Source organism: Volvox carteri (assembly GCF_000143455.1).
Source record: "Volvox carteri f. nagariensis unplaced genomic scaffold VOLCAscaffold_78, whole genome shotgun sequence".
NCBI lineage: Eukaryota > Viridiplantae > Chlorophyta > Chlorophyceae > Chlamydomonadales > Volvocaceae > Volvox > Volvox carteri.
Window position 1 is genome coordinate 233,307 of NW_003307621.1, and position 17,029 is coordinate 250,335.

At 52.1% G+C, this 17,029-nt stretch overlaps 1 protein-coding gene across 1 annotated transcript; it reads right to left on the reverse strand.

The window, feature by feature from the left end:
• Nucleotides 1-8,780: 8,780 nt before the first annotated feature.
• Nucleotides 8,781-12,962, reverse strand: VOLCADRAFT_98859 (uncharacterized protein; the record flags this gene model as incomplete). The annotated part of the gene is made up of 6 exons (XM_002957718.1): nt 8,781-8,887; nt 10,712-10,775; nt 10,964-11,105; nt 11,640-12,285; nt 12,524-12,588; nt 12,922-12,962. 6 exons carry the CDS (start codon nt 12,960-12,962, stop codon nt 8,781-8,783), a joined length of 1,065 nt encoding a protein of 354 aa, XP_002957764.1.
• Between the last annotated feature and the right edge of the window lie 4,067 nt (nt 12,963-17,029).

Below are 17,029 nucleotides of genomic sequence, written 5' to 3' on the forward strand. Positions count from 1 at the left end.
TGCGTACAGTGGCGGCCCCATGACCATTGATTTCCCTCGCGACTTTGGCCCCATGACCTTGATACCTTTACTTGAACTGACGCCTTTGGCTGAGAACTGGGCCCGGAATGGTCCGCAACCCCGGCTCGAGCCAACCTTTCTACTCCTTTCCAACCGGGCAAATCTCTCTCTTGGGTGTATGCGACCCTGGCGTACACAGGTGTCCGGTGTACGCCTCGTGTTGTCCCGTAGCTTTATGACATCGCGTCTGTATGTGTCTATGTATGCGAGCGTGTGTATAAGTACGAGTGTGACGTGCTCATAACGGCCACGTTTTAGGCTACTCGTGCACATGCCGTACTGTGCCGTACGCGGATGAGTGCGAGCGAGCACATAAGGAAATGACATGAAGGTGGAGCCAAGAGCTGTGGTTTCTTTTCTCATGATTGGGCTGGATGGGTTATCTGCCGTGCCGTGAACGGTCTGAAGGGAATAGAGGAGATTTGAAGGAAGACCGAATAAGTGAGGGGACGACATGCCAGGTGGGCACGACATGCGGACGGTAAGCCGACATGCCATATGGGCCAGTGGGCCAAAACAAACAGAGCCTTCTTAGGTACCCAAATTCATGCACATGTACACGCAAAAATGCACCTGCATATCCTTGGATCCTTTTCTGCACGATGAGAGGGCTGTGGGCTGACACGTTGCTCTTGTAGTAGGATGGTTGATGGATGGATGGAAGGTCATGGGATGGCTGGCTGGATGAGTGAGTGGGTAAAACGGATAGTTGGTTGAATGAAATGAATAGATTGTGCCACGCCATGTATGTTATCTGGCGGTTTAGATTTCGGTAGAGTGCAGCCCTCCTTCTGCTTTCTGACAGATGAGCTGCGTGGGAGAGTGAGACGGACGTGCGTGGATAGGATCGGCGTACGTGTTTACAAGATACATTTATGTACATGTATTTCGCGGACGCGCCAGCAGCAACTGAGCGCCGCCGCAATGTCCTCCGTGCGCTCGATTGCTTACCCACGGCGGAGGCAGGTAGAATACACGGTGGAGGAGAGTATTGGGGATGGGGAACGACGGAGCAGGGGTTACGGTCAGGACAGTATGAACTATGTCTGAAGATTCAAGTAATTTACCTTCATTTCATCATTTCAAAGGATATCATTTTTTGACTGAATTAGAAACCATAAAAAGAACGTGCTATGTAAAACGATTAATGATATAGGAAAATTACTCATAAATTTAGGATAAATAGTTTCCTGGATTAGGATGTGCGTGGAACTGGCTGGCACCGCCGCCAGCGGGGGAGGGGTTTGCGTGAGGGGGGAGAGGAAGGTTACATGGCCGCAGTATTACAGCTATAACTGCCCCTTGCTTCGGTGCACTAGAAAACCAGCCATGAGGAGCCAACCACCTCGTTGTGCGAGGATTCGCAAAAACAGATTTAACACAAACCTGCTTTTTGCATCAATCATCAAGCCGAGACCTACATCTTTTTATGAATGCGGGCGTGATTGACGAGGTGTGCTTGCGAAATCATGGAAGTAGAACATGCAGGCTGGGAAGTTGGAACCTAACAGCCGTCGCCGCGCAAGCAACAGTGTTATAAAGTTATACCATATGACGAATATGGTAACCAACGCCAGAATGCGCTCATGCAGAAACGTATTGGAGGTGGTTGCAAGCTGATTAGGTATCGATGTACAGGCGGAACCTTTACAAGGCTGATGGTCATGATAGTGCAAAAAGAGTAACACCTATACGGAAAGCTAAGCATGGGCAATTGAAACCCGACAGCCGTATTCGCAAGGTAAACGTAGAAACGTAGATGGACAATATTTCCAGCAGTAAGAAAGACAGAACAGCGCTGCTGACTGCCAGCCACATGATCGCTCCGCCCGGATGTGCGTGCTCTTTGTTTGGAGCCAGCTTTTTGTATGCGCGAATTCTCTCCCGTTTTACAACGTACAACATATTCTGTGTCACCCTTCCGCCTGTCCCCTGTGCTTCGGTGCATACTGGCGGCTCGCACGGCTGTGCGTCGGCATTTGAGGCTAGACATCGCTGCTGGCGCGGTGCTTTGCTGGCGCCGTGCGTCCCTACTACTGCTGGGCATCGCTGATGGAGTCGCAAGCTCTGGCGAGCGCAGCGTGAGTAGCTGGGTTGTTATTGGGGGGATGGAGGATGACGTGATGTAGGAATGCTAGCCACGATGTACGACAATCATGTTTGGTTGGCGGCCGGCAAGTGTCAGCAGCAGCACAGCGCAGCAAACCATACTATTAAAGTCAGCAAAGCCGAGTCAGCACTGCTAGGCGCCAACCAAAGAGTGACTGTCGTACTTCGTGTGTCATGCATCTGTAACTTTAACACTAGTTTTCCCATAGCTTACTAAATGTTTCCCCCTCACCCATCCGCCCGCTACTGCTTCTGCCCTTCCCCTGTCGCATCATCCTTATGACCGGCTCGTGGCGAGGAGGCGGCGAGGAGGCATTCCCATTCTCAGGCGTGGCGACGAGGAGGGTAGGCGGTACGGCGGCTAGACGGCTTGGCGGCAAGGTGGCGAGGCGGCGAGGAGGCAAAGGGGAACTAAAGGGGAACCCCTCTAGTTCTTCATGTCTGCTTGTATGTCGAGTTCATGTGACCGTAGGTGGACTAGCGGGACATGCGCGGCAGCTTGGCTTTGGCATTAGGTTTTTCTCAACGACCCTCGTGACGTGGCCGAAAACTACTCATGCACACATCTGCTTTTCGGTACGCCCCTTGTGGTGCAGCTCTGGGTTCGACCCCCACGGTGATCGAAAGGGCCTGGTGGCTGGAGGTTCTCTTGGGGTTGCGTAGGCCCCGGACGCAAGAAAGAAGCATGGCCCGCGTCCCGATATGCAAGCGAAAAGAGGTCGACCGTGCAAAAGTTGTACTTACTTTTCTGCCATGTGTTTTGACAGCTTGTTCTATATCTGGTATTGCTTTCTAATTATTCAGCACGATAGCATGGCTTGCCTACTTTTCGGTCCATGGACGGACCGTGAGCGAACCATCCATTTTCCCAGGGACAAGATGGATGCAACATTGTTGCTTTGGTGTTCGAGGTGATGAATGTAAGGAAAGGTAATTCATTGCCAGAAGCTGCGTTGATTGTCAGGTTGTGGGAATCCTAAGGTTTATCATGCCTTTATTGTTCAGAACAATTTATTGTATATACTTAGTTTTGATGCATATCGCTGCTGTAAGGGATTTGTATTCGTTACCGAGTACGTATGGTTTGGCTTTGATCGGTACGACTCTGTGTCGTGCAAGGCTTTGCCAGACTATTTAAGGCATTCCTACACCATTATTTGTAAGCTTAGTATTCTTCTCTTCCTTGTCTCTCAGTCAGCGATTGATGTCGGGCTCTGCAGATCGGGCAAGTTAGGAACTAATGCTTCCTCCAGTCGCCAACTGGAGCCAGTTCCTTTCATATGGTATCGAGACCAGGTTCAATCCTGCCTCGGTCCGTATTGGAGCTGTTTTCCCATCGTCACTGCTTTTGCACTTCGCGCCACCGCACGATCGTTTGTTTGCCGGCCCGTGTTGCCGGTCGTTCACCCGCATCTCGTAACTACCGGGTTCATCGCTCTTCGGTACTGACATTCAGCTTTGTACGCTACTGTTGTGTGCAAGTCGGCTCAAGTCGCTCCACTCCGAGTGTAACAGTTGGTGTCACAACTTGAAATCGGAGCTCTTTCCTTTTCAGTTGGATCAGAACGCCTTACCGTCGTTCGACAGTCGGCCAAGTTTGGACACCTTGCGCTGGACTGCAGTTTCACGTTCGTTTCGGGCTCAAGAATGGGCCATATCCGTTTGCTTCTATCGTTTGCGGAAGCTGACAACCCGCCGTCTACCTCGTTCGTTCAACGTTAATCGCCGTGCCCTGGTCGCCAGTATGCCTGCCCGTCGTGTAGGTTGTATGCGTGCTCGTGTTGCAGCAGCCTCCACGGCAGGAGTGCACCGGGTTGACAGCGACTGGATGCTTGCGTACCCCACGTTTCACGAGTTCAATCGTTTTCGTAATCTTCGTCGTCGATCCAACGTCACGCTAAAGGCCATCACATCTCATCATGCCATGGAGCTCGATGTTGGCCCTTGTGTCGGTGTGCCCCTGTGTTTTGGCTCAAGTCGACCGGGGCGCCCAGCCGAGTGCTCAAAAGAGACCTACCATCACCTTCACGAGATTCTCCGTTCTTACTTTCCTTCGAGTTCTCATGTGTGCTTATGTGTGCAGTAGATGCAATCATTCCGGAGCTCACACAGTCATGCGTTTCATTTGAGCCAAGCTATGTTGTCTTTGGGTTTTCCTTAGCTGGAACACCTTGCCTTATGTGGTTAGCTGTCTGAGTCCCATATGTAGTCATGCCATGGCATTGTATGGGGGTGCAGTTGCCTGAGCATGCCCACTGTTGTGATGAAAGCAGTGAGTTGCAGTATGCAAGGGAACCTTGTGCTTGCGACTGTAATGGCAACGAGGACGTTGCAGCTTTGAAAGACCGGGGAAATTTAAGGGATTTGTGTTCGTTACCGAGTACGTATGGTTTGGCTTTGATCGGTACGACTCTGTGTCGTGCAAGGCTTTGCCAGACTATTTAAGGCATTCCTACACCATTATTTGTAAGCTTAGTATTCTTCTCTTCCTTGTCTCTCAGTCAGCGATTGATGTCGGGCTCTGCAGATCGGGCAAGTTAGGAACTAATGCTTCCTCCAGTCGCCAACTGGAGCCAGTTCCTTTCAGCTGCGGTGCAGATGTGGCCGATGCAAGGAAATTGTGTTCGTCACCCAACAACAATCCGAGGCCCCTGTGAGCTTTGGTACACATATATCAAGAGGCGAAAATTATTTCTTCTCAGTTGTGTGTGTGCGACTGTATGCTGCGGTGCAGTGAGTCCCATGCCTCGTACACATTTCAGCGTACGTAAGCATTTCGGACGCAGTGCAAACCTATTTTGTTAAATTCACATAGGCCTGATAATTCTGTAATTACTTTGATGCGCTGTGCCAACTATTGTTGCCAAATGCGTTCACTGGTGGTTTTCGGCATGTTTACACTTGCCGCAGGTGAGCTATTGATAGGCAATTATCAGCCTTAATGCTGCGAGTTTTATACGTCAAGCACGTATGCCTTTTGCCGGGAGCGTTCCGATGAAAATGAATGAGACATGCTTTACCGTCAGGCGAGCTTCTTGGAATTACAGCTGGCGTGACACCCTCGTGGAGTCCTATACGAAAATGTGACTAGCGACTGGACCCAATCAGCTGCGGATCTGATGCGAAGCCATGCTCTGATGTCTGGTCAATCGGATGGCCAGTTGCACACGTCGGTCTATGAGCACACCAGCAGCCATCCTAACAAGTATGCAATCTTAACATCTCTGAACTGCAGGCGCGCAATCAGATCACTTCTCTTGGCTTAGTACAGGACGTTGGCGTTGTCGACATGTCAGCTCAACTTGCAGCTGCCGCATGTTACGAATCACGCGTGGTTCTGCGAATCTGCGCAAACAGGTATTTTTGCCTTGTGGCGCAATATTCAAGCAACTGCTCCCCAGCGGTCGTGTGCACGCGTGTATTTGCATCACATCGCCCAACCAAGCAGCAAACAGCTCAAAGCCCCAGCCCAGCCCGCATCTCGTGTGTCGTTGCGCATTGTGTGTGTTGTGTGTGTGTGATGCCTGCTGTAATACATTTGCCATATTGCATATTGTCAGGTTATTGGTCTGACCGTCCTGCTTGCGCCCTGCCTAATCCCCTCCCTTCCCCCATTGCGGGGCGCGCCTTGGGCTCGGACATGCCTGAGTGCGATGCATTCCCGGCGATGGAGGACATGACAAGGTGATATCATCTTCTTGATGGGCATCGTTGGCGAGTAAAGGGCGATGACTTCAGCTTCGCCCAGATACATGTACGGTGGGTTTTAGGGATCGCAGGGGGACAATATCGCAGGGGGACGTGCCGCTTGTCGTACCTTCGTGTGAAGTGCGTAACTGTAATGTCCTGTCGGGCATCCTCGTGCAATCATGTTTGGTTGGCGACTGGCAAGTCGCAGCAGCAGCAGCAGTAGCAGCAGCACGCCAGCAGCAGCAGCACAGCGCAGCAAAGCATCTTAGGGAAGTCAGCAAAGCCGAGTCAGCACTGCTAGGCGCCAACCAAAGAGTGACTGTCGTACTTCGTGTGTCATGCATCTGTAACTTTAACACTAGTTTTCCCATAGCTTACTAAATGCTTCCCCCTCACCCTTCCGCCCGCTACTGCTTCTGCCCTTCCCCCGTCGCATCATCCTTATGACCGGCTCGTGGCGAGGAGGCGGCGAGGAGGCAATCCCCCGTAAACGGCTACGCGGCTCGGCGGCTCGGCGGCTTGGCGGCTTGGCGCGACGTTGCGACATACCCGTCGAGAGGATTCTATGACACGTATCGTATGCTCGTACAGGTGAGCGAAAAGCGGACGGTTAGCGTGTGTACGATAATTGCATCACGTGTTGACCACTGTAAAGCACACTGACTTGGGCACATGTCCTGCATGCTTAGCGAGGGTTACACGGTCAAGGTTGGCTGGCGGTCAGCAGCAGCAACAAACCCTGTAGGAAAGATGGCCTGCCTTTACTGCAGCAGTAGGAAAGACAGAACAGCGCTGCTGACTGCCAGCCACATGATCGCTCCGCCCGGATGTGCGTGCTCTTTGTTTGGAGCCAGCTTTTTGTATGCGCGAATTCTCTCCCGTTTGGTTTTTAACGTACTACATATTACCGCCCTGTTGTCTCGTCAATCTGATTTTGCCAGTTCTCGCCGGTACATGTCGCATGTCGCACGTACATGCGTCAGCTCCACCTCCGCATTCCCCTTTTTATTCAAGGTCTGTGGCGTCAGCTTCACCCGGCTGCCTTGACTGCTGCTGCAGCAGGCGGGCAGGGACATGGATGGGTCCCTACTGACTGGACTCCGCTACCCTGTTCTGACGGATTGAAGCAGCGGCCGAATCACCAGCTCTGTGCATTAGCTTAATCGGGCCTGCTGTAATAAGCTACTGCTTGGCCCCGACATTGCGGACCAGGAACAGCAGGTGCTTTCAGGGGGAGCAATGTGCTTCTAAATACCACCCCCCACCATCGAGCGCAAGCTTGGCAAAAGGAGTATTTTGCCGTGCACTGGTCCGTGGCCCATCCCTGTTGTTTTCATACCTTTCTCGGCCTTTTGGCTCAGATCATGTGTAGTATCTGTTCTTATTAGCTCTTTCCGTCGCACTCCTGCGACTTATTCTAGCCCTGTACGGTCCAGCCGTACACACCAAGGACATTCAACCGAGTACACGCTCGGCAAATACACAGAAAACGTAGGTTTTCTTTCGTTTCGCTCATAAAGCCTACTAGTACAGTTACAGGCGCGATATCTGACGCGCAGCTCCACCTCCGCATTCCCCTTTTTATTCAAGGTCTGTGGCGTCAGCTTCACCCGGCTGCCTTGACTGCTGCTGCAGCAGGCGGGCAGCTATAGGGACATGGATAGAAGCGGTCTCGATTCCCATTGCAGGGAGCTGGCAGCTTCATGGAGAGGCCTCTCACGGTGCTGTTGAAGTGCCCTTGTGCTTAACTGTATAAGATGATATGTGTGCCATATACTGTTATACGTATAACAGTGGTATACCACAACTTCAGAGACGTACCAATCGGTGGATGCAGATCTCATGATATGCCCGGGGTACTCTACACATATTATGAACAGCTGCTACATTCAGGACACCCTCAACCTTCTCACGCATGATGACTTCTGATAAGTCAGTGATTTTTTTCGGGTTCAGCGCCCACCATCATCCAGTGGAATTGCCAGATCAATGGTGGTGACATCTCCATTCCACTCCACATACACCGCTCCACTATTCAACTCCACTCCAAACAGGATCGGCATCCATGCATCCATGCATCCTCTTATGGTCGAGGAACGTTATTCTGCTGTTCATCAAGATCGACTCTGGAACCTTCCGGGGACACTACACCGCACCTTGAAAACATATTTGTTGCAACTAGAGCCGTATGTTGTATGTTTAACAGCAGCTTTATTGCACATGCAGTTTATGTACAAGCAAGCAAGAGGCAGAGTGGGTGCTACATACTGATGTACCTATCTGACGGGCATGCACACCCAGCCATGCATGTATGCAACAGTCCATTCCAGACAAAGGCATGCCACCTGCGCAGGTCGCCAATATACCCACCTACTTCATATGAACCGTGCACACCACGCTGAGTCCATTGCATATAACTGGGCATCCTATTATCGACTCATCCTTCTATGTAGCCATCCAGCAGATACACGCATGCCTATGCACGTATGAGGGCATGCATCCGTACATGTTCATATGAACGTGTACGCTTGGGGAAATGCATATCTGCAGATTCTGCTAGACGGGGCTACACCATACCTCCATGCGGCGATTGATACCAACCACGTAAGTGCAGGCAGCTAATAGATCGTCAACTATCCCTCATTGAAACTTACAAATTAAAAGGTAATGAAACCGAGTTGGCGATGCAGCATGTCGGAGAGAAATATAGGTAAACGGTGCAGCTACTGCCCAGGCAGAAGGTTTGGAGTTTGCTAGGGTCAAATCCCCCGAGGCAGACTTTGGCCCGACCCATCATAGAAAGCTGCCGAACCTGCTGCATTGTCCAATCCGCCGGGAATTCTGAAACTAGTGATAGGGTATTGGAGATGAACTCGCCCCAAGGTAGAGTGTTCCACACCAACGATTGCTGTGTGAGCATATCAACGCTCCGGTGGCGGAACACAGCATACATTTGACTGGACTGCATTCCAGCATTGCCGACAAGAATTAGGCCGCCGAGCCGGGCTGTATTGGCCGTGGCACAACCCTGCATGTGGCGCCCAAGGTGGGCATTTGTGAAAGGGAGCGAGGAAAGAAGGGACAGATATGAGATATGAGGACTTTGCAGAGTCTCGCAGGGACAAACATTCCATTTCCTTGTAAAAATGGGAAGGGGAACTATTGTAGTTAACTGCCGAATGCACATGAGGTATGAAGGTCTTCACTGCACACCAGTGAAACGCACTGAAACACAAGTGGTAGTGATTACTGAACTGTTTAATGCATATGTATGGTTTGCTAGTGAGGTAGGCCTCTCTGTTCCTGGACAGTAATATCAGGGTGAACGGGCGAGGTGGTAGCCAGCACGTGTGCTTTGGCAAGCCTGGTTCTTGATCCTTGAATGGTTGATCATATGGATAGATGGGGTGGTGGTCACATGATGGTTGCGAGTGTAATTAATAGTTTATTACAACCTCCAAGATTAACACATACACATAACAATGTTAACATATTCTTACACTGTTAGTAGAAGGAGGAAGCGGTGCGATGGCAGTCGGTTTTAGTTCAAGTGAAAAGCAGGGCAGTCCAGGTGACAGCAATCTGCCCTCTACGACGATGTTGTTTTCCACCTGTATGTGCAGCGGACGAAATGTGGTGATAGAAAAAATTGGAGTAGGGTGGAGCATGGATGGACTATCCAAGCCTCCATACACCATCTGTAGTAGCTGGCCTCTGAAAAAGCTTCCCGAGATGCTACTGGTAAAGCGCTTTGCGCATATTCATAGTTGTTATGTGTGCCGTACAGTGTACCAGCTACTACGCCATCAAGCCAAATGTCTGCCTGCCAGCTGTAGACACATCGCCTGGATGGTACACACTATTACATACACGCTGCAAATTTTCGTTTGTTATGCCAGAAGACTTTTCACTGTGACCCATTGTTTATGCTAACCCTTCGTATTTTAAATCTTTTGCTAGCTGTCACATCTAACCAGTGCTTGGGCGTCATAGCTATCGTACGGTACGACACACATAAATAAATACATCTACATGCTAATAAAGCACATTGTAGTATCCTGGGCAAATCACGGGATATGCATCCTCCCATCGGTACTTTCCTGACGTCGTGATATGGCACACAATCACAGCCTTACAGGTATGGGGTCACGCACCCCCAACCATGTAACGCACACACGCACACACACACACACACATACACACATACACACACACACACATACGCACAATCACAGCCGCTTGCGAGGCCTTTCGGAATGCATGTCTCCCTCCTTTACCACATTGTCGGCCAGCAAGTGTCCCAAAGCAAATATTAACTCCTTTGTATCGCTTTTCAGCTTTTTGTATCGCTTAGTCCTAGTCGGCGGGATATTGATTATTCCGCACGCAGAGCACTTGCAGTCCCAGGATGTGGGCTCGCATTCCCGGGATGTGGTCCATCCATCAATTGCGCCGGAAATAACTTCACTATTGCTCCCACATGCATGGCACCCGCTGCAGCTGTGTGACCCACTTCCTGCTTTGTTTGTTCTTATCACATATCCCTCAATAGACGTGCTTTGTCGCTGATTCACAAACTGAAGAAGCATTTGGCAAATCGTACGAAAATCGTGCAATTCAGGCATACAGACAGACAGACAGACAAACATATAGGCATACAGACCTGTATATCACGTACTCGGAAAGGATTACTTGGTTCATCGCTTCTTGAGCATGACAGGGTATTGGGGGATGACTGTTGTTGGTTAGGATTAAGCAACCCTGCTGGTGGCCGTGCAGCCAGCTGTATTGCAGAGCAGTCTACCTGACCCCACGCGGGATTACCAACAGGTGAGCCAGGTGCGGGGCCCACCCCAACCGCCAGCCTCCAGTTTGCTGCGGCGCTTGGGCTGCTGGCGGAAGCAAGGCAACTGAAGCTGCGGCCGGGGGGGAATATGTAGTCGAATACATCTGACAGGGCGCTGTTGACCGCGTCCAGCATGCTCTCTGTCTTCCCAGCAGGGATTTGGGAACAAACGAAAACATCCGTTGCATCACAACTCCGCTGTACCCAATCCTGGGAGAGGCCTCTTGAGTTCACCCTATCGATTACAAATCTGCTGACCGCCTCCATGAGGGTAGAACTGGAGACTTGGGACCTGCCACAGGTCTCGCTGGTGCTAGGTGGCAAAGATGAAATGAACATCAGACGGATACAGACCGTCGCTTGGGCTGGGGGTGGGGGGTATGGCCATGGAGGTGGTGGGCTGGGCGGCGGGGGTGGGGGTGGCGGAAGAGGAGGACGGGGAGACGGGCGAGGCGGTGGGGGGGGTGGACGGGGAGGTGGGGGAGGTGGTGGAGGGGGCGGTGGCGGCTGAGGCCGCCTTTGGCTCGGGAGCCCAGGGGTTTGGGGCCCAAGGGAGATACATGAACTCCGGCGCTGGATGTTGTGAAAGCACAACCGGCCATCTTGCGGCAGTGTCACAACGGAAGCGGTGAAGTTGTACGGGGCCGCAGATCGCGGTGGACACCACTCAGGCAGCAAGTCGTCAACGAAGCGTTGGAGTAGTCCGTTCGCCAGTCGGTTAGAGGTGGTGCCGATGACGTTTGGTCGGCGGAAATATGCACCGCACACAGTCATGTAAGGGCGCTTCGCTGTGCCTGTAGCTGTCACATTGCCAGGGTAACACGCCTTCAGTTCAAATGGCTTTTGAAGGATATCACTCCTGCTGTAACTGCTAATGGCTACACCAGTAATGTTGTCCATAGCCAAGGCGATAGGGGATGCCGCCTGGCTGCACCGCTCCTCGTCCAGCTCCAACCGAAATCCAACCATTTCCAATGCGGGCGCCATGACCTCAATCTTTATGCAAACCTCGCACACTGATAGAGGCGGTCCCGCCGTCGGGGACGGCGGCAATGGTGGTTTCGGGAGTCGTAATGGAGGCTGGTTGGGTATTGTTGGAGAGGGTGATGGCGGTGGCATGCTAAGGGATGGGTGTGGCGGCGGTGGTGGGGGCTCCTGTATCACACACGTTTGGGTGCTAGTGGCGTCGAACAAACAGGAGCGGCGCCCTTCTTGCACGTAGCCCCGTGTCGTGAAGCTGTAACCGTGAGCAGCATCACCGCATGCGGGGCCGCCCCCGCTGGCCCCCTTGGCTGTCAGATACCCCCTGGTAAGGAGAGACATGGGCACATCTCCGGGGCTTACGAAGTTGTGGAGCCGCTCTTTGGCCTTGTTGGCCTGGAAGGCTGATAGGAACGTGCCGCACACTCGCAGGAGCTGCGTTGTGGTGAAGGCCGTCGTGCTGATGATGCAGATGTCAAACCCAAACCCGCTGACGAGTCCACCCTTGGAAAGATTTTCGATGCGCAGCTGGTTGTTTATATAGTCTGTCACGATGTCTGCGGCTTTGGAGCAATTTAGCAAGAAGGTGATTTGCCCAGCTGGTAAAGTGTGTGGCGGCGCCACGACAAGGAACTCCACGCAGAATCGGCAAGGACGTGGGGATTTTTGAAGGACTGCCGGCCGGCCGACGCTTGGGGTATCGCCAGAAGCATAGGAATCTTCCAGAAGCCTTGGTTTACCTGGCTGATCCACAGCAGCCTGGCGATGTTCTGTATACGCAACTGGCTTTAGTAGTCAAGCGAAGAACCGACAACGACGGGGAGTGCGATGTCTCACCTGACGTCTTGGGCGATGCCGCTGGGGTAGGCTGCGTATATATTAAGTTTGTTAATGACTGTTCGCTGCGGACGGGACAGGCAGTACCGAAAGCCCTGCGAGTGGAACAAGTCCGCGCCGTTGGCTGGGTAGAAACTTAGCTGAAACTGAGTCGCATCCTACCGACGGCAATCATGGCATAAGCTCTCAACTTACAGAATTATTATAGCTTTGATAATATAGATACTACCCTCGCGCGCATTGGCACGGAAAGCCCTTCGGCGTTCCATGTCCTTACTATTGCGCTACCATGTCAAAGGCAGGATGCTCTATGCTATAAAACTTGGCATAAATATAGATTTGTATTTATTTTGTGTTGAACTCCGTATAAATTATCTTGGGTAGTGCTAGGGACGCACGGGTTATCGTTCGCGGCGTTTGCGAGGTAGCAAGATGGCATAGCTTTTTTGGGGGTATTTGTTGATGAAATTGTATGCGTCGCAAATTGTTTTGTAATTGTATAGTGTCTTTACAGGCAACTATATGACTGTGAGTAACTCGATGCGTTTCAAGTCATGGGCGATTCAAGCAGAAACATCGGCACGGGAGATCGACGAAAAATACGTACGAGCTTTTGCGGGTGGCATAACATCACACGCCTTTAGGCTCCATCTCAAGATTGCTCGGCGGACTTCCAGTTCGAACGCGCGCTACATCGCCATTCGTGGTTCCTGGCCTGCTATATATGTAAATCAACACTACATCCAGGTTTCGGCGTTCAACGAGTGGTAGTAGAAAAACAATGAACAACTGGCGAACCGCGCGCGCCATGACACGCCTACTTCAGTAGCATGCAAAACATAGCGTCTCCTTGAGCTGCCCGAAGCACAAATAGGAGCTATTACCTACATAGAACCAAATGGAAGCAATTGACGGCCTAAGAGTAGTAAAGCATTTAGTATTCAATCTAACCAGGTATACGCAGGTAGAGGCTCCTCTACCTGGATCCAAAGGGCAGTCCTCGCCGGCATTAGCTATGCGCCCTAAATATGCAGGGCATATGACAATCCAATGACGCCTGAATCAAATGACGCTGTTGGTCACCGTCAGCCGGCAGGGCATGTACCCTCCTTGCTTCCGTTTCCGCATGTTGCCGCCCATCTGCTCTTCTTGTCCCCATTGCGGCTTACCCCGACCACCCTTTGCTTCGGGACAGTTCGTAACCTTGCTTAGTAGCCTTTGGGAGCCTAGTCGTGGAGTCCCTGCTCGCGGCCCTTGCATCGGTGAGTCGTTACCTCGCTATATAGAGAGCAAACATATCACGAATGATGATGCTCGTGGAAATTTGTCTGTTAACTTATTGGTTGGTAGGAATGTCCCTAGGGCTGTCTGGTCCCCCCCACCCCCGGGGTCTGCTGCAGATACCACTTTTACAGCTTAGTAACCCCCTGGCCCAACTCGTCCCCACGCTGCCCCGGCCACCCTGCCCTGCTAACTCACGCACCATCTCGGATTCGCCTTTATGTGCCCCAGCTCGTTCACAAGGTTGTTCACGCCCCTACACGCCTGCATTTGCACATGCCCATGTTCACATGTTGGGGGCCCAGCCCACCATGTCGCCTTTACGGAGACACGTATGCATGGGTGGCACGCACTGCAACATTCCCTTGACGCCCATATTATGGGTGATGAATGAATGTGGAAAAACGACGCCAATCCTGCTGTGTGGCAGGTACTTGCTCGCTGCAATACCCCCGCACTCGCTCCCAATCTATCAGGCCCTTCATTACCCTAAGTCCTCTCCTAGCCCGCTCCTGAGTAATCTCGTGCCGTACCAGCGCCTGTACCGCTCTAGTGCGCCTCGGGGGTGTGCAAGGCGCGGTGCAGTGGCGGGTGTTTGGCCTAACTCAAAACCTCGTGATCTACCGCATCCGTCGACCTACGCACCCACCACCTTACTGACCACGCTCCACGCACGCTCCCGAAATATGTTTGCGGCGGACCAGATTGTTATATGTATGGGTTGACCGGCTAAGAACAAAGCAGCAAAGAATGCATCAGTACATGCATGTGCACATTGCTCTTCCCCCAAGTGCAACTGTACACAGATGCACGCACACAGATGCACGCACATACAGGGAAACAAGCGTTTCCTTCAGGTACACGCACGCAGGAATAAGCAGCTCCAGGAAGAGGGGATACATACAGCCCATAGCCACACGGGTCGCAACAACAGAAGAAGGAAAAGCAACAGTAACAACAACAACGATGACGATGACAACGACGACGCGTCAAATGCGAACAGAGAGGTCTATTTAGGTCTCCGCGTTCTGATGGAGCTACAGCTCCAGCTCCGTACAGCCAGGTGTGTACGGCATGCCGCATTGGCGGCTCCAGGGTCGATATGCGGAATAAAAAATCCCACCGGCAGAAAAACTTCGTCCAAAGTGAATCCAAAACCAGTGAAAAAAGGTGAGCGAGACAATGAAAAGAGCGATGTGAGTGAGCAAGTGAGCAGGTGGGCTCGTGGGCTGGTTGAGCAATTAGAAGGTCCCCAGGAGGCGCCCCATATCATCCGCCTGTCAGTCATCCACCAGGTTGAGCGTCGGTCCCAAGCGAGGTACACAGACCGTGACATTCGCAGCAGCACCTAATGCATGTATGGACAAAGGTCCGAAGAGCCGGCCTCCCATAGTTGGAAAGGCCATGGGCGGTCATGAAGAGCGAGTAAACGAACCAAGGTTCATCAACACAATCCTCCGACGGATCATCACGAGGGGGAGCCACTAACACAACTTGGCCCCCTTGCTTTAATCCGAATTGGTGATGAGGGATCTTCAACGTCGCAGATGGAACCGTAATCACATCGCCATCCACGCCAGCCATACGTTTTAGCCATACATTTTAGCCATACATACATACATACATACATACATACATACATACATACATACATACATACATACATACATACATACATACATACCCAAAAGTCCTTCCGATGGTGGAAGGCATTGCGCCCCTAGTTGATGGACGGTGGTGACCTGGGATAAAGTTAACCCGCGAGCCGACCAGGAATGGAGTTGGGCCGCTGTCGACCCGGCAGATTCCGTTGGATGCTGGTGGTGGGTGCGGAACCTGAGCGATCCACTGAGAAGTTGACTAGGGTGACTGGATGAGGGTGCCCCGAAATACCGGGGAAGGCAGGGTTTCGCAGGGTAGCTGCCACGGGCGAAGATACACCCCCCTGTTTCACACATCATACATACCAAGCAAACGCACGGCCCCACCCTACTACTGCGGCGAAGACACGAATCCCGTTCCACGCCCGCCGTTACTTGCCGTGCCTCCGTTGAGTCACATGTGGTGCCGCCATAACGCCCCCGCCCGGCACAGCCACCACCGCCCAGAGGCACCACCGCGGGGATGAGGGGGATGAGGGGGTTGTGGCCCGGTGCGAACAGACGGCCGTAAACAGCCGTTGCAGCTAAGATAAGAAAATAAATCTAGAAAAGCCCCGCCACGCATGATTCCATGCTGAGAGGCAATAATGAGGGCGTCAAAAAATGGTTCATGAAAACCGACCGACGTTTAGCCTGACGGATGACGGACACACGCTAAAAAGCCACCCGCAACTGCCGATCTTTGCAAAGGTGGATAATTGCTCACCTGCGCCAGCAACAGGTGAATAGTTCGCGAGTGGCTACTTGCAGATTGAGACCCCCGAACCCAATCCCACCAAACGGCACAAAATCACATTCGGATTCCCGAATCGACCCCTGCACCGACGGCAATTCAATCTTTTTCTTCCCCCCTCCGTATTGAACCCCATGCGCCCCCATCTGCCAATCCAGTTATCTTGGCACCACCCCATGAATTGCGCACGGCGATTTATGTCGTACGTACGAACCATGCAGTACATGCTCAGGACGGGTAACTATTGTCATGCCGACGCCAAGTTATCCCTGCTTGCAGGAGATATGTATATCGGAGTAGGCTGGAAATCCAAGGCTGGAAATCCAATGAAACGCCCGACCACGTGCCGTACAACAATTCCAATTCACAATGGTGTAAGCGTGCGACAGAAGGTCGCTGTGAATGTCGCATGTGCGTTTATCCTCTTCGTATGGTCCATGTGTGAGCCGTATCGGTGATTATGTCAGGTAGGGGACCAAGTAAAAACTACTCCTGCACACCTCTGTTATCGGGTTTCGACCCCGCACACCCCGAGCCGCCGCCCAGCCCAGCCAGATACGACACAGCGCTTCCTGCCATGAATGAGCCGGTATAGCCGAAAGCCCAACCGTGCATATGTAGGCAGCCTACACCTAAGCACGAACCTGAGCACACCTGCAAGTCGTCCGGCGTGTGTGGAAACACCACACATCACTTGCAAAACACATCACTTGCACTTACCGCTTTGCGGGCCCCATCCCTGCATGCTTTATTACTCCTCCATTGCTATCATCAGCGCCCTACCTCCAGTCTATCTACACAATGCCCTCTTCTTATTCTTCCGTGTAGAGG